At 43.5% G+C, this 18,549-nt stretch overlaps 1 protein-coding gene across 1 annotated transcript in view; it reads right to left on the bottom strand.

The window, feature by feature from the left end:
* Window positions 1-4,870: 4,870 nt before the first annotated feature.
* LOC139233659 (SH3 and cysteine-rich domain-containing protein 2-like) overlaps window positions 4,871-18,549 on the bottom strand; it is a 157,987-nt gene continuing 144,308 nt past the window's right edge. The window contains exon 11 of the mRNA XM_070864066.1: window positions 4,871-5,281. Within this exon, the coding sequence (XP_070720167.1) occupies window positions 5,183-5,281 (99 nt within the window). The 3' untranslated portion in view covers window positions 4,871-5,182. The remainder of the gene's footprint in view (window positions 5,282-18,549) is intronic.

Raw genomic sequence — 18,549 nt, 5'->3', positions numbered from 1 at the left:
CAAATGATCAGATTCACTCCTTTCGTGACAAATGTTCCCTTTAAGCTGCCCGGCCGTATGGTCACGCAGTGGTCTGGAGGTTCCAAGCAGGCAGCTCACCGGCTTTTCAATGTAAATCACCGCGCATTTGTGGAAAATTGCATGGGCTGGGCAGCACCCCCCACAACAAGAATGACAGGGAACAGTGTTTGTGACAGAACAACAGGAGAAAGCATGGACTGAGGGGATTTAAGGCAAAGGGGCATTGAAGCAGTCAGGAGTAGAGTCTTTATGATGAATAGGTTCAAGGGGCTGAACGGACTTCTCCTCTTCCCATGTTCCTAACAGTCCATAACCTTTCATCCTCTAGCATCATTCTAAAGCCCCATGATGAGGTGAATAGGAAGCGTGTTGTCATTTGATGTGAATTTGGAGCGCTAACCAACGTCTTGACCATTTTAAACCTTAGGCTGAGGGGCCTGCTTTTCTGAAAATGTGACTTGGTAGGAAATAGACAAGGTATATGTGCTCAATACAGGTTGAGATTATGTTCCACAGCAATATTTAGATAACACTTTCATTTTTAATACATTTAAATGATTCCATAAAATATATACTTAAATACCCTTTATAACATGCAGCATTTAAATGTCAATTTACAACAATATTTCTAGACCACTCAGTCCTCTGCTTTTATTGCTTTCGTTTGACAATAATATAACCACACAGAAAAGAACCTCTTTTTTACTATATATATATATTCTAGTATGTCTTTTTGTTCTGAAGTGACGATTGTGAAATGAAGATATTTTTCGTTTCTTCCTTCCTGCTGACCTTTCATCGCCACAGGTTCTCTTCCTGGAGGGCTGGGCAGTCTTGACTCTGGGGTGTCTCTACACTCACCATCGATGCTTCTCTGTGACATAATTAGATACAGGAACAGTGACAGTCAGAGCAATCCTCGAATGCAGCAGTTAGAGAATTGCATGCTGGCACAGATCTGCAGTGTGGGTTCTTACCTGGTTACGATGCAGTCTTGCCATTAATTTGCCCAGGGCCTTGCTTTTGCTATCACCAATAACCTTTTGTACCAATTCTCAAAGCACTTTTATCTTCCCAGGTGAATCAGGGGCCTAGCTATCACTTTGATGTTTGCACAGACTCCTCCCACCCCCACTTTCTTTCCCCTTGACTGTGCACTCCTGCAACTCAGGTACAGACGCCAATCCTCTAGACACTGCTGTAGCCTCTAGGCAGCCATCCAAATGCAGTAATGTTTCAAATCCTGTTTCAATCGTTGTTGCTAATTGCAGTTTTGCACTCACAGACATTGCACATCTTCCTACTCCACCTCCTCCTCGCCCCGCATTTGATCAATGCTTTAAAAACTGTATTAGCATTATCCAATATTCAAAGGGATAGATAGAGAGCATCCGAAAATAAGCTCTCAGGGCTAATAGAGAAGATTGTTACAGAAAACAGCAAGACACCAGAAGTAACGATTTTCTAACAAGCACAATATTCAAATGGCAACAGGCAAATTAATTTTACTGGCAACACTGCGATGGGGACAATTAAATTTAACTCCACTGATGTACAAATGGGAGAGAGATAAGATTCTGGGTAATGTTTCACTATGTCCAACATAAGCAGTTTCATTGAGGTGTAAAAGTTAGCTCAGGAATAGAGCTTTTAAGGTAACTCGAGAATTGCCAATCCGACTTTTACAAGACGCACATGTGAGGCCATATAATATGGCTGTGGCTTTGAAATGATCAGAATCTGCTTCAACTGCTTAAGAATCCAATTTTTTTACAACACTTTGAGGTTTATAGCTACAGTCATTAGACAGGCATAGACCTCAAGCTCTAGAATTCCCTCCTTAAACCCATTCCCCTCTTCACTTCCCTCTTCTCTTTTAAAGACTTTCTTTACAATCCATGACTTTGACCAATCTTTTGGTCACCCCTTCTAACGTTTCCTTCTTTGGCTTGGTGCCCATGTTCTTGCCCCCCACACCTCTGTGAAGGGATTTGGGACATTGTTCTACATTAAAGGTGCTATATTACTACAAGCTGTTATGTCAGCTCACAATTCTAGACAATTTGAATACCACTTTATGCAATTGTTCTTCTGATCCTTTGTGATTGAAATGAAATTGTGCAATATTAATAATGAACATGATTACATAGCCCTATGAAATTCTTCTGATCGCAATTGTAACGAGTTTTAACCCGGTTATTTTGATGCCCTTATTAGAATAATAGACAGAATATGTTTATATGAATACATTAGAGCTTTCACAGATAATATCCCTGAGAACAATTTCAACCCTTTTCTTCTATCTATAAATGAAGTTTAGAACACATTAATCTAATATTTGAAAACTCCCAGGTATCCAAGTTATAATTCCTACAATTTCACGATCGTCCATTTCCTAGGCAACAAACCACATGAGAACATACCCTGTATTAGGAATACTGTATTAATCACTATGAAGCAGGGATGTTTTATGTGATGAAGTTCAGTGACGCCAATTTAGCTAGATTAGATGCTTATGACATTATGGTTAAATTTTCAACAAACACTTTTTTTGGGGGGAGGGGGGAAGCGAGGTGTGAAGTCAGTCATTTCGCTTTGCAGTTGTACATTATTCCCAAAACACTGATTCACGTCAGCACAATCTATCCACAACACATTTGGATATTACACATTACAATTTTTTGTTCGTTGTCAAGCTTATAGGATCATCAGATTGTAATCATTTTTTTTCACAACGACTACACAGGGAGCGGTGCAAGATTTCTTTTGTAAATGTAAAGGTACAATATGAGCTATATGGGAGTCTTTGGCAGAAGAAAGTCAGATGAAAACTGATCTCAGGGCTTGACCTTCACTGCCAACTATAAGCTCTGCGCTAAATAAACTGTGTTACTGGTGCAGAGAAGCTTAAAAGTACTAATTTTCATTCAGCCAGAAAATTTAAAATGGTAATTCGGGAAAGCCAATAATATTTACAACCTTCAGTTCTAAGTTATTGAAATTGCTTTCAAATGTGTGATGAAATTTACTTCATTTATATTGCGTTAAGTGCCTGAAGTCTGGAACTTATTGCAAGCAGTGCTATTATATTGATGCATAATGGGCCTGTATCAAATTCCCCTCTTCCATATTTCAACTAAAGTTTCATTTGTCATGGGTTAATGCCTCTGTTAATGTAGCAGAGTGGCGAGTGTTCACAGTGAGGTCCAGGCTTGAAACATCTACAGACTATAACGTCGCTCAAGTCAATAAGCATCAATTTGGATGGTATCTGTAATAAAAATAAAGGGAGTTTATGGCCTTTAAGATTTGCCTGCGGGATTCAGGAGGAAAGTTTCCATTTTGAGAACCAAGACTAGCTTGGCCCAAGATTTTGCATTACGTTAAATGATTAGGCATGTCAAGGGGACAGACAACAAATGACCATGTCAGCTAGAAGACTGTTCTTTCACAGCGGGGACTCGGATTAGAATGTACTCAAGGGCATAAATGAAATGAGTATGCGAAATCTCCATCCAGCTGCTCATAGATTTAGCGTTAATTGCCCCGACCCTGACAATCTTGCTCGGAGAGGCCATAATCACACTGGAAAAATAAACTATACAGTGGTGCAACACTGAATTCTCTTCTAAAGTTAGAACAGAGATTTGAAGAATGAAGTACGAGTCCTATGTTGTGTTTCAACACATCACAGTTAAAACTGTGAAAAGTAAAGACTATTAGATAGCTATGAACATACTGACCTTGGTTTCCAGCAGCACCACAAGAGCATTGTGTCCAGATTACTCAAAGCAGCTACCCAATACTTGAATTTACTGTCCACATTCTTCCAACTTTGTTACTTTTCAGCAGCCAAATTGATGCCAATTAGCTCAAAGACAATGGACTCCATTGAATGAGAACAGGACTGAGTTGCCAGAACTCATTTCACTTTGGAACTCTTAGCTAACAGAGAGATGAAAGCTTCCTTCCAGATGGCTGGGTTGAAGCTGGAGACAGTGCCTGATCACAGGGTTAATTTTAACCCTACATGTCTGGGGGGAAATCGGGCGGGTGGGCAGTTTAAAAAAAACAAACAGGTTACTCATCCACTCAGATCCGACCAGTTACAATTTTAACCTGCAGGACTTTGTAGACGGATGAGGCGCCCACCTAAAACAGGTGGGAGCCTCGTAAAATTAGGCAAATCGGGGATCCCATCATGTCAACAAGACGCTGATGCAATTTTAACTGGATCTAAGCGGGGAGGCTACAAGGGCTATTGCGCTCAGCAGAAGATGGTAGTAGCCCTGAGGTTAGGTCACAGCAACCACTTCTCCCCACTTTCCATGCTGGAAGACCCTCCAGTAACCCCTTCCTTGCCACTTACCTGTAAGCTCTTCACGTCTGTTCTGCGTAGCAAGTGCACCAACGGGATTTAAATTCCACCCAGGAGTTAAAATACCCAGGGCCTGAAATTTAGGATAGCATGTTTCATAAATGAGCTCCCCGCCCCCAACCACACACCTGAAACCCACTCTGGGTTAAAATCAATCCCCAATGTTCGAATACACAGTGGGGGTCATTTTAAACTTTGTGCGAAAGTGTAAAATAGGTGACAGTGTAAAGCGAGCTGCCGATTTGCTATCACACATTTTACACTATTGCACAAAGTCAAAATGAGCAAGTTTTTAGAAAACCAAAAGAAAGCTCCAAAAAATCGACTCACTGTCAACTAGATATTTGTCGTCATGTGTCAGAAGAAATGACTCCAATTTGGTACAGCTCCCAAAGTGTATTAACAATAAACAGTGGACAAATAGCAAATAGCCTTAAGGACTATATTGGTGCTTTTTTCTTTAAATGTACAGTGTTTCAAAGAAGGGCCGAGTGGATAACACAGTGAGAGCTGGTGCAAAATGTCTCCTGACCATCGCTTAACCGTAATCCAAGGAGAGTGTTCGGCTGTTATGCTGCGAGTTTGGGAATGTGATGACAGAGTGGATAGTGTGCATTACAACTCCACATAGACAGGGCCACCATTCTGGGCCCATCAATCTCCAACATTCCGTTGTGGTGCAGCAGTGAAGAGACAGCGTGGGACACGGATGCTATAAATGAGCTAAATGTTCAGTATATAACCTTCTGCATATTTTCTGTTTTGAAGAGAAATTTTTAAAAGTCAAATTTCTTCCAGAATGTCCGCTGGCACGACTCCTCTCTTCTTCCCACTGCAAACCTTGACAAAGCCGTTTGTTTCTTCCCCTCGTCCGACACAAATCTGAAAATGGGAAAACACAGTGGCATTTACACAGCACCGTTAGCGTAGCGAAATGACCCAAACATGCTCAGGAATTGGGCTCAAAATCCAAGAAGCTGCAGGAGGTTTATGAGAGGCGTAACTGGAGGTGAGCTAACTTCAATAAGTTGTAAAGGGATCTGGCCCACGTGGATTGGTATTAAAAACCGATTGGCAAAACAGTAATTGAACAATAGGAGGCCTACAAATAGGAGATGCTTCGGGTAACGGGGGGGGGGGAGGGGCATCCAAAGCTAGAGCTTCCTGAGTGACTAAAAATAGAGAGATTAAAATGAAACAGAAAAAGGAGGCTTCTGACAATTGTAAAGTTCATAATTTCATAATCAAGAATTTCTTCTCTCAGAGGGCCGTGAACCTTTGGAATTCTCTACCCCAGAGAGCTGTGGAGGCTGGGTCATTGAATATATTTGAGGTGGAGATACAGATTTTTGAGCGATAGGGGAGTCAGGGGTTATGGAGAGCGGGCAGGAGTTGAGGCCATAATCTTATTGAATGGCGGAGCAGGCTCGAGGGGCCACTCCTGCTCCTACTTCTTATGTATAGAGAACCAAGCTGAATACAGAAAGTAAAAGAGTTCCGAGAAAGGGAATAAGAGGGGCAAAGACAGAATATGAGAATAGATTAACGGCCAACATAAAAGGGAAACCAAAAGTCTTTTATAATGATAGAAATAGTGAAAGGAAGGGTGGGGCCAATTAAGGACAAAAAGGAGACCTTGTTGTGATAGAGGGCATGACTGAGGTACTAAATGAGCACTTTGTATCTATCTTCACTGGAGAAGAGGATGCTGCCAATTTAGCAGTAAAGGATGAGATAGTAGTGATATTGGTTGGATAAAAATAAAGATCAGTTAAGATAAAGATTGCCAGAACTCAAGTAGAAAAGTCACCCGATCGGGATGGGATGCATCCTAGGTAACTGAGGGAAGTTAAGGTGGAAATTGCAGAGAGGCTGGCCATCATCTTGCAATCCTCCTGAGATATGGGGGTGGTGCAAGAGGACCGGAGGATTGAAAATTTAACAACCCTGTTTAAAAAAGGGGAGAGGGATAAACCTGGTAATTATAGGCCAGTCGGCCGATAGGGGAGTCAAGGGTTATGGTGGGGAACTTTGAGACAAAAATCCCGCACAAATTAACTGCACTTGGAAAAGAATGGGCTAATAAATGAAAGTCAGCACCGATTTGTAAAATGCAAATAGTGTTTGACTAACTTGATTGCGTGATGAAGAGAGGGTTGATGAGGGTAGCGTGGTTGATGTTGTGCATATGGCCTTTAAAAAGGCGTTTGATAAAGTACCACATAATAGGCTTGTTAGCAAAATTAAAACCCATGGGATTAAAGGACAGTGGCAGCATGGATAAGAAAGCAGAGAGTAGTGGTGAACTGTTGTTTTTTTCAGATTGGAGGGAAATGTGCAGTGGTGTCCCCCAAGGGTTGATATTAGGACCACTGCTCTTTTTGATATATAGCAATGACCTGGACTTGGGTATACAGGGTATTATTTCAAGTTTGCAAATGACTCAAAACTCAGAAATATAGTAATGTGGAGAGTAGTAACAGGCTTCAGGACATAGACAGACTGGTGAAATAGACAGACAATTAAATGCAGAGAAGTGTGAAGTGATACATTTTGGTAAAAAGAATGAGGAGAGGCAATATGAAGTAAATGGTACAATGTTAAAGGGGATACTGGAACAGAGAAGTGTATGTGTACAATTCTTTGAACATTAGAATGTAAGAAATAGGAGGAGTAGGCCATAAGGCCCCTCGAGCCTGCTACGCCATTCAATAAGAACATGGCTGATCTGATCATGGACTCAGCTCCACTTCCCTGCCCGCTCCCCATAACCCCTTTGTTTACCAACTGTCTATTTCTGTCTTAAATTTATTCAATGTCCTAGCTTCCACAGCTCTCTGAGGCAGCGAATTCCACAGAGTCACAGCCCTCAGAGAAGAAATTTCTCCTCATTTCAGTTCTAAACGGTTGGTCCCTTATCCTAAGATCATGCCCTCTAGTTAGAGTCTCCCCCATCAGTGGAAACATCTTCTCTGCATCCACCTTGTCGAGCCCCCTCATAATCTTATACGTTTCGATAAGATCACACCTCATTCTTCTTAATTCCAATGAGTAGAGGCCCAACCTACTCAACCTTTCCTCATAAGTCAACCCCCTCATCTCTGGAATCAACCTGGTGAACCTTCTCTGAACGGCCTCCACAGCAAGTATAAGGTGGCAGGATAAGTTGAGGCGGCAATTATAAAAGCATATGGAATCCTTAGCTTTATTAACAGTACAAAAACAAGGAAGTTAAGATGAACCTTTATAAAATACTGGTTCGGTATCAGCTAGCGTATTGTGTTAAATTCTGGGCATCACCCTTTAGGAAGGATGTCAAGATCTTAGAGAGGATGCAGAAGAGATTAACTAGACGTGGATAGAGAACGGTTGGCAGACAGGAAGCAGAGAGTCGGGATAAACGGGTCCTTTTTAGAATGGCAGGTAGTGACTAGTGGGGTGCCGCAGGGCTCAGTGCTGGGACCCCAGCTATTTACAATATACATCAATGATTTAGATGAAGGAATTGAGTGTAATATCTCCAAATTTGCAGATGACACTAAACTGGGTCTCGGTGTGAGCTGTGAGGAGGATGCTAAGAGGCTGCAGGGTGACTTGGACAGGTTTGGTGAGTGGGCAAATGCATGGCAGATGCAGTATAATGTGGATAAATATGAGGTTATCCACTTTAGGGGCAAAAACACGAAGGCAGAATATTATCTAAATGGCGGCAGATTAGGAAAAGGGGAGGTGCAACGAGACCTGGGTGTCATGGTACATCAGTCATTGAAGGTTGGCATGCAGGTGCAGCAGGCGGTGAAGAAGGCAAATGGCATGTTGGCTTTCATAGCCAGGGGATTTGCATATAAGAGCGGGGGAGGTCTTGCTGCAGCTGTACAGGGCCTTAGTGAGGCCTCACCTGGAATATTGTGTTCAGTTTTGGTCTCCTAATCTGAGGAAGGATGTTCTTGCCATTGAGGGAGTGCAGCGAAGGTTCACCAGACTGATTCCCGGGATGGCAGGACTGACATATGAGGAGAGATTGGATCGACTGGGTCTGTATTCACTGGAGTTTAGAAGAATGAGAGGGGATCTCATAGAATCATAAAATTCTGACGGGATTGGACAGGTTAGATGCAGGAAGAATGTTCCCGATGTTGGTGGAGTTCCAGAACCAGGGGTCACAGTCTAAGGATAAGGGGTAGATGAGAAGAAACTTCTTCACTCAGAGAGTTGTTAACCTGTGGAATTCTCTTCCGCAGAGAGTTGTTGATGCCAGTTTATTAGACATATTCAAGAGGGAGTTGGATATGGCCCTTATGGCTAAAGGAATCAAGGAGTCTGGAGAGAAAGCAGGAAAGGGGTACTGAAGTGAATGATCAGCCATGATCTTTTTGAATGGTGGTGCAAGCTCGAAGGGCCGAATGGCCTACTCCTGCATCTATTTTCTATGTTTCACTTCAGTACCCCTTTCCTGCTTTCTCTCCAGACTCCTTGATTCCTTTAGCCATAAGGGCCATATCCAACTCCCTCTTGAATATGTTTCTATGTGGAGAGACTGGGGAAGCTGGGGATGGTCTCCTTAGAGCAGAGAAGATTGAGAGGAGATTTGAGAGAGGTGTTCAAAATCATGAATAGTTTTGATAGCGTAAATACGGAGAAACTGTTTCCGGTGGCAGAAGAGTCGGTAACCAGAGGACAAAGCTTTAAGGTGATTGGCAAAAGAACCAGAGGCGACATGAGGGGAAAATATGTGCACAGTGAGTGGTTGTGATCTGGAATGCACTGCCAGAAAGGATGGTGGAAGCTGATTCAAAAGTAACTTTTAAAATGGAATTGGATAAATACTTGGAAGAGAAAAAAATTACAGGGGAAAGAGCAGTGCAGTGGGCTTATTTGAAGAGGTCTACCAAAGAGCCAGCAACAGGTACGATGGGGCTTAATGGCCTCTTCTGTGCTGTATCATTGATTCTATGACTGAAAACATAGTCAAAAGGACACTAGTAACAAAAAATTTATGCCGAAGAAAATATTAGAACAAGGAATAAGCAAGGAATGGTGGTGCAGGCTTGAAGTGCTGAATGGCCTACTCCTGCACCTATTTTCTGTGTTTCCATGTTTCTATGCAAGAGGCACCAACAAGTGCAGAGATGCACGTCGTAATATTTTAGATTGTAGAATCATACAGCACAAAGAGGCCTTTCGGCCCATCTATGCCAACTCTTTGAAAGGTCTATTTAACTAGTCGTGCAGATATTTATCCTTTGCGTATTTATCCAATTCCCTTTTGAAGGTTACTATTAAATTTGCATCCATCATACTTTCTGGCAGTGCATTCCAGATCATAAACACACACTGTGTAAAAACAAAAAATTCTCCTCTTCTCCCCTCTGGTTCTTTATGCAATTATCTGAGATCTGTGTGTCCCCTGGTGACCGACCCCATTGCCAGTGGAAACAGGTTCTCCCTATTTACTCAATCATAATCTTGAGCACCTTCATAAATCACACCTCTGTTTCTGTAAGGTGAGCAATCCCTGCTTCTATAGTCTCCCTACATAACGGAAGTCCTTTATGTGGCAGTCCTTTCTTAACTTTAATATACAGATGAGGAGAAGCTCTGCACTCAAACTACGAATATGAAAAATGTGAGCAGGGGAAATCAAAATCAAGTTAAGCCAAATTGTTCCAATCACTTGACAAACTGTGTGAAGTGTGGCTACTGAGAGTGAGCCAGCTCCATAAGAACATAATAAATAGGAGCAGGAGTAGGCCATTTGGCCCCTCGAGCCTGCTCCGAGATTCAATAAGATCATGGCTGATCTGATCCTGGCCTCAACGCTATTACCCTGCCCGCTCCCCATAACCATTGACTCCCTTATCATTCAAAAATCTGTCTATCTCCACCTTAAATATATTCAATGACCCGGCCTCCACAGCTTGCTGCAGTAGAGAATTCCAAAGATTCACGACCCTTTGAGAGAAGAAATTCCTCCTCATTTTTGCTTTAAATGGGCGACCCCTTATTCTGAAACTATGCCCTATGGTTCCAGATTCTTCCACATCTGATGTTTCTTTCAAAATCCAAACAGAAATGCATCATTACCGGGAACGTGGACTTTCCAACCTTTAACGGTTCTATAAATAGGGTTAATGGCGTAAATTAGCATTTGTGCACAAAATCTGAAATGCAAGCACTTATCCTGTGGTTTTACATCTGCTTTGCTGCTCTGGATTTTGCACAAACAAGTCAAGCAGATACTGCTGAAATTATAGGTTAGATCCCTCCGGGGAAATCATACCATGTTTTACACCAATTGATTTCTTCCATAACCAGCAAAGCCATACCAACGCGTCACGTGTTACTTGTCACACCAAGGATATGCATCATTTCAAACATATAAAGATGTGGAGTACTGAGATCGGTATGAAGACTGGAGATGTGGATAGAGGTGTTACCTCTGGTTGGACGTATTCCTGGAGGTTTCACCACTGATGCCCCTCCTCCAACCACCCCACCTCCACACTCCCACCATTGGTTGGTTGGTTGATGGCCCAACACATCCATCCCATCCTTCACCGCCTACCCCCGCCAGTTGGAAAATGAACAGACTCTTCATTAACCGACTGGATGGTTCTTGACTTGTCATGTGTAGAAGATCAGGACACAAAATGCATCTTCTGCTCTCAGCCTCCCCTCCCGCCCCCGCTCCCCCCCATCGCCAATAACTAATAAACAAAAGTGTTAAAAAAATTAAATAAACAATTTTTTTTAATGCGCCCTCTGATATTACTCCTGGGTTTCTTGCAGCATTGTCCAGGAGATTAATCTTTAATTCCCAGAGACTCCAGGGAAATCCTGGATAAGGACTACCCATGTAGAAAAGGTTAGCATTTAATGACTGCTGGTAGGTGGGAAGCTCAATCTAAAGTAGGCTTGCAGGCATAAAACCAAAGTGTATATCAGTCCTGACACAGTATTCTTTTCATTTAACATTCTATGGGGTTACTTTATAGCCTTTAATACCAGCGGAGTTCAGCGGTATTTCTGCTGCAATTCCTTTGGGATTGAAAGCTGAGAGCAGAAGATACATTTGGTGCCCTGATCTTCCACACATAACCAGTTATGTTTGCAGAGAGACCTAGGGTCAGTATCAGTGTTCAACTCGGATATCACCATGTAGCTGAAATTGGCAGCGAACCAGCATCATTTGCATAAAAACAGCAATGGACCATCTGTGTCGGGTTAAACACAGCTTCTTGTCCAAAGTCAGTGTTGAGACATACAAATACAATGTAATCCCTGTGTTGCAGTAATGACCTGACAATTAGGCTCAACCCCAGTCCGTTTATTAATAGATTATAGATTGCAACGATCCCCTCCTTCTGACCACAGTTACTTCATTTCAAATTACAAAATGAATTCAGTGAGTACTTATTCCTGTATATGCTTGAAGAAAATGGCAATGAGAACACCAATCACTCTCTTCTACTTGGCCATGAAGGTATGATTGACCTTTACACTAGAGTTATTCTCTTGCCAGTAACTCAGATTTTTTTTAATATTGATGTTATTGGAGACAAAGAATAACAAAAATTCTTTAAAGCAAATCTTTAGTTTCAGGAAAACTGTTGAACCCTAGCTACCTATTGTCGAAAATCAAATGGAAATTTATTTAGTCTTTAAAGATAAAGGGGCAAAATTGCCCAAAGATTGCCCCTTTTTTAAGAGTCGTTACCGCCTCAAAGCCCTCCTTTATTTTTGTGGCAGTGCACACTACCTCCCTGCCCGTGTTTCCACCCCGTTGGGCACGCGGCGACCCTTTACCGACCGGCAGTGACCCCCTTTCTGCCCTGCGTTGGAAATTGCCCCACGGGAAATTGCCTCGTGGGAAATTGCCGTGCGGGAGTGGATCAGTCGGCACCCGGTGCCCCCGACAGCTTTCCCCGGCAGGAAGCTGCGAGAGGCTGGGCGGCACAGCCGCCCTTAAAGGGGAGGGCACACTGCCGTGGCCATTTTATTTTAATAGCTGGCCGACTCCGAAGTCGGCCCGACAATGACGGCCACGGGTTCGGCCGGGCCGCCAACTGGCAGCCTGGCACCCCCTCTTGGGTGCCAGGCTGCTGGCCCGGCCGAAACTCTCCCTGGTGGCCCAGTGGGCAGAACTATACTTTGTGCAGAGCTCACGGTGGCCTTCCCCTTTAACTGAAGGGAAGAGATGTTGTGACACGTCAGCATGATGCGGACATGCCACGTCGCGCTGACATCATAAAAAAAAACTTTTAAGACCTCAATTTCGCTCGATTCCCAGCCCCATGGATTGGGGCGGAGAAAACTTATTTATTTCGGTATTTAGGTGTGCTCCATTTCAGTCGGGGGGAAAATTGGGCCCCAAATTTTGAGAGTTATAAATTGTACTTTATGCAATGATTGGGACCATCCCCTCCACTGATTTGGTTGTCTTTAGGGTGCCAGAGGATACTTTTGTCTTTGTTTTAACTGCCTCTAATCATGACAGAAAGGTGGATCAGGAAGTACAACAATAAAACAAGGGCATGTCTGATCTCAGAAACTAAGCAGTCAGGCCTGGTTAGTTCTCCAGTGCAGAATCAATGGGCCCAATGACCTCCTTCTGTGATCTATGATTCTATGAATAATAACTTGCATTTATATAGCACCCTTAATATAATAAAACATCCCAAGTGCCCACGATACAATAAGAGTAAAATGTAAGAAACAAAGATTGGATGAGACAATGGGGCTCACTTTAACCTAACCCGCCCAGTGCTAAGCTGATGGAAACAGATCAGCTGTCCGTTTTACGACTCACCCAACACCCACTTCATTAATCCAGGTAGGTTAGGTTAAAATTGCCCCGTGTGTTGGGAAAAACGCCTCACATTTAAGGATTTGAGTGCTAAATCCAGCCCAGATAAAATCCATTTGTAATCTGAGGTGAATCTGAGACGATGTACCCATAAATGAGCACAATGGGATCACTTCACTCAGAGCAATCATCCTGGAAGTGTGGGAACTCCTGATTATACTGGGATTAAGGAAAATTGGAGGAGGTAGTTTAGAAAGAGGGAAATGTTCTATCCGAGCGCCATCATCATTCTTCTCAATAAGCAAAAGGGAAGAGCAAGAGAAAGAAATTCTAAAGAAGCAGCCGCCAGTCCATTTTGCCCCATTTGTGAACTACATTTGGTAGAATGAGAATAACAACCATTTGAAGATTACAGTCCCTGTGCCAAAAATATTGGCTTCTTCCCATCTTTGATTTTAAGTATTAGGATAAATATTTATTGAAAAAATGCCATTAGCGAGCTGTGTCTCTAGACAACCTGTACGTGATTTCATAAAAACATAAGAAATAGGAGCAGGAGTAGGCCATACGTTCCCTCGAGCCTGCTCCGCCATTTAAAACAATCATGGCTGATTCAATCATGGATTCAGGTCCACTTCCCTGCCCGCTCTCCATAACCCCTTATTTCCTTATCGTTTAAGAAACTATCTATCTCTGTCTTGAATTTATTCAATGTCCCAACTTCCACAGCTCTCTGAGGGAGCAAATTCCACAGACCCACAACCCTCAGAGAAGAAATTTCTCCTCATCTCAGAATAAGGGGCCGCCCATTTAAAACTAAGATTATGCCCTCTAATTCTAGTCTCTATTAGCGGAAACATCCTCTCTGCATCCACCTTGGCAAGCCCCCTCATAATCTTATACATTCCGATAAGATCACCTCTCATTCATCTGAACTCCAATGAGTCTCTGCCTCTTCCCAACCTACACAACCTTTCCTCATAGGGAATCAACCTTGTGAACCTTCTCTGAACTGCCTCCAAAGCAAGTATATCCTTTCGTAAATATGGAAACCAAAACTGTATGCAGTATTCCAGGTATGGCCTCACCAATACCCTGTATAGCTGTAGCAAGACTTCCCTGCTTTTATACTCCATCCCCTTTACAATAAAGGCCAAGATACCATTCGCCTTTCTGATCACTTGCTGTACCTGCATACTAACCTTTTGTGTTTCATGCACAAGTACCCCCAGGTCCCGCTGTACTGCAGCACTTTGCAATCTTTCTCCATTTAAATAATAACTTGCTCTCCGATTTTTTTCTGCCAAAGTGCATGACCTCACACTTTCCAACATTATACTCCATCTGCCAAATATTTGCCCACTCACTTAGCCGGTCTATGTCCTTTTGCAGATTTTTTGTGTTCTCCTCACAATTTGCTTTTTCTCCCATCTTTGTATTGTTGGCAAACTTGGCTACGTTACACTCGGTCCCTTCCTTCAAGTCATTAACATAGATTGTAAATAATTGGAGTCCCAGCACTGATCCCTGCGGCACCCCACTGGTTACTGATTGCCAACCCAAGAATGAACCATTTATCCTGACTCTCTGTTTTCTGTTAGTGAGCCAATCCTCTATCCATGCTAATATATTACTCCCAACCCCATAAACTTTTATCTTGTGCAGTAACCTTTTATGTGGCACCTTGTCAAATACCTTCTGGAAGTCCAAATATACCACATCCATTGGTTCCCCTTTATCCACCCTGTTCATTACATCCTCAAAGAATTCTAGCAAATTTGTCAAACATGACTTCCCCTTCATAAATCCATGCTGACTCTGTCTGACTGAATTATGCTTTTCCAAATGTCCTGCTACTGCTTATTTAATCATGAACTCCAGCATTTTCCCAACCACAGATGTTAGGCTAACTGGTCTATAGTTTCCTGCTTTTTGTCTTTCTCCTTTTTTAAATAGGAGCGTTATATTTGCAGTTTCCCAATCTGCATGGGACCTCCCCAGAATCCAGGGAATTTTGGTAAATTACAACCAATGCATCCTTGGTTCCGTTACTCTGTGGATAGCCAATAAAATTGTTTGGTGCAGGCAACTAGCCCTCATCAACTTAGTCAATGTAGATGTCCATTCTAAATGTGTTTCTTTTGTTTGTACCCACGCCTGCCTGACCAAACCATGGCCTGTTGTTTTTTTCCATGGGATCATCCACAAGGATTACTTAATGTGAATTCACATTAGTGATAACATGCTAAAAAATGTCCTTTCCACCTAGAGAGGCGGGAGTCCAGAGAGGCAGCGGCCTATAAAAGGCTCAGCAATTCGGGGAGCGTCGAGAGAGGCGGGAGTCCAGAGAGGCAGCGGCCTATAAAAGGCTCAGCAGTCCGGGGAGCGTCAAGAGAGGCGGGAGTCGAGAGAGACAGCGGCCTATAAAAGGCTCAGCAGTCCGGGGAGCGTCGAGAGAGGTGGGAGTCGAGAGAGGCAGCGGCCTATAAAAGGCTCAGCAGTCCGGGGAGCGTCGAGAGAGGCGGGAGTCCAGAGAGGCAGCGGCCTATAAAAGGCTCAGCAGTCCGGGGAGCGTCGAGAGAGGCGTACTTGTGCAGCTCCAGCTGAGAGAAGTCAAAAAAGAAGTAGAAAGAAATCAAAAGGTGACGTCACAGCCAACGTGGTAAGTGATTGGCTGCTGATTGGTGAGTAGTTTTTCTTTTTCTTTATTAGTCAGTAACTTTTAACATTGTTGTCGGCAATTTAAGTGTATCTAAGGGTTAAGTCATGGCAGGACAGCTCGGTCATGTGATATGCTCCTCCTGTACCATGTGGGAACACGGGGACAATACCAGTGTCCCTGACGATTACATGTGCGGGAAGTGTGTCCACCTCCGGCTACTGACGGTCCGCGTTGCGGAGTTGGAGCTGAAGGTGGATTCACTCTGGAGCATCCACGATGCTGAGAATGACGTGAGTATCACGTGTAGCGAGTTGGTCTTACCGCAGGAGAAGGGTCCACAGCCAGCGATGGAATGGAAGACCAGCAGGAAAAGTAGTGCAAGGAAGGTAGTGCAGGGGTCCCCTGTGGTCATCCCACTGCAAAACAGATACACTTGCTTTGAGTGCTGTTGAGGGGGATGACTCATCAGGAGCGGGCAGCAGCAGCCAAGTTCATGGCACCGTGGCTGGCTCTGTTGCACAGGAGGGCAGGAAAAAGAGTGGGCGAGCGATAGTGATAGGGGATTCAATTGTAAGGGGAATAGATAGGCGTTTCTGCGGCCGCAACCGAGACTCCAGGATGGTATGTTGCCTCCCTGGTGCAAGGGTCAAGGATGTCTCGGAGCGGGTGCAGGACATTCTAAAAAGGGAGGGAGAACAGCCAGTTGTCGTGGTGCACGTTGGTACCAATGACATAGGTAAAAAAAGGGATGAGTTCCTACGAAATGAATTTAAGGAGCTAGGAGCTAAATTAAAAAGTAGGACCTCAAAAGTAGTAATCTCGGGATTGCTACCAGTGCCACGTGCTAGTCAGAGTAGAAATCGCAGGATAGCTCAGATGAATACGTGGCTTGAGCAATGGTGCAGCAGGGAGGGATTCAAATTCCTGGGGCATTGGAACCGGTTCTGGGGGAGGTGGGACCAGTACAATCCGGACGGTCTGCACCTGGGCAGAATCGGAACCAATGTCCTCGGGGGAGTGTTTGCTAGTGCTGTTGGGGAGGAGTTAAACTAATATGGCAGGGGGATGGGAACCAATGCAGGGAGATAGAGGGAAACAAAAAGGAGGCAAAAACAAAAGACAGAAAGGAGATGAGGAAAAGTGGAGGGCAGAGAAACCCAAGGCAAAGAACAAAAAGGGCCATTGTACAGCAAAATTCTAAAAGGACAGAGGGTGTTAAAAAAACAAGCCTGAAGGCTTTGTGTCTTAATGCAAGGAGTATCCGCAATAAAGTGGATGAATTAACTGTGCAAATAGATGTTAACAAATATGATGTGATTGGGATTACGGAGACGTGGCTCCAGGATGATCAGGGCTGGGAACTCAACATCCAGGGGTATTCAACATTCAGGAAGGATAGAATAAAAGGAAAAGGAGGTGGGGTAGCATTGCTGGTTAAGGAGGAGATTAAGGCAATAGTTAGGAAGGACATTAGCTTGGATGATGTGGAATCTATATGGGTAGAGCTGCAGAACACCAAAGGGCAAAAAACGTTAGTGGGAGTTGTGTACAGACCTCCAAACAGTAGTAGTGATGTTGGGGAGGGCATCAAACATGAAATTAGGGGTGCGTGCAATAAAGGTGCAGCAGTTATAATGGGTGACTTTAATATGTACATAGATTGGGCTAACCAAACTGGAAGCAATACGGTGGAGGAGGATTTTCTGGAGTGCATAAGGGATGGTTTTTTAGACCAATATGTCGAGGAACCAACTAGGGGGGAGGCCATCTTAGACTGGGTGTTATGTAATGAGAGAGGATTAATTAACAATCTCGTTGTGCGAGGCCCCTTGGGGAAGAGTGACCATAATATGGTGGAATTCTGCATTGGGATGGAGAATGAAACAGTTAATTCAGAGACCATGGTCCAGAACTTAAAGAAGGCTAACTTTGAAGGTATGAGGCATGAATTGGCTGGGATGGATTGGCAAATGATACTTAAGGGGTTGACTGTGGATGGGCAATGGCAGACATTTAGAGACCGCATGGATGAACTACAACAATTGTACATTCCTGTCTGGCATAAAAATAAAAAAGGGAAGGTGGCTCAACCGTGGCTATCAAGGGAAATCAGGGATAGTATTAAAGCCAAGGAAGTGGCATACAAATTGGCCAGAAATAGCAGCGAACCTGGGGACTGGGAGAAATTTAGAACTCAGCAGAGGAGGACAAAGGGTTTGATTAGGGCAGGGAAAATGGAGTATGAGAAGAAGCTTGCAGGAAACATTAAGACGGATTGCAAAAGTTTCTATAGATATGTAAAGAGAAAAAGGTTAGTAAAGACAAACGTAGGTCCCCTGCAGTCAGAATCAGGGGAAGTCATAACGGGGAACAAAGAAATGGCGGACCAATTGAACAAGTACTTTGGTTCGGTATTCACGAAGGAGGACACGAACAACCTTCCGGTTATAAAAGGGGTCGGGGGGTCTAGTAAGGAGGAGGAACTGAGGGAAATCCTTATTAGTCGGGAAATTGTGTTGGGGAAATTGATGGGATTGAAGGCCGATAAATCCCCAGGGCCTGATGGACTGCATCCCAGAGTACTTAAGGAAGTGGCCTTGGAAATAGTGGATGCGTTGACATCATTTTGCAACATTCCATTGACTCTGGATCAGTTCCTATGGAGTGGAGGGTAGCCAATGT

The sequence above is a fragment of the Pristiophorus japonicus genome, chromosome 21, assembly GCF_044704955.1.
Source record: "Pristiophorus japonicus isolate sPriJap1 chromosome 21, sPriJap1.hap1, whole genome shotgun sequence".
In the NCBI taxonomy this organism is placed as follows: Eukaryota; Metazoa; Chordata; class Chondrichthyes; family Pristiophoridae; genus Pristiophorus; species Pristiophorus japonicus.
The sequence above is the reverse complement of the archived record's forward strand: the minus strand, read 5'-3'. Positions and strand labels throughout refer to the sequence as shown.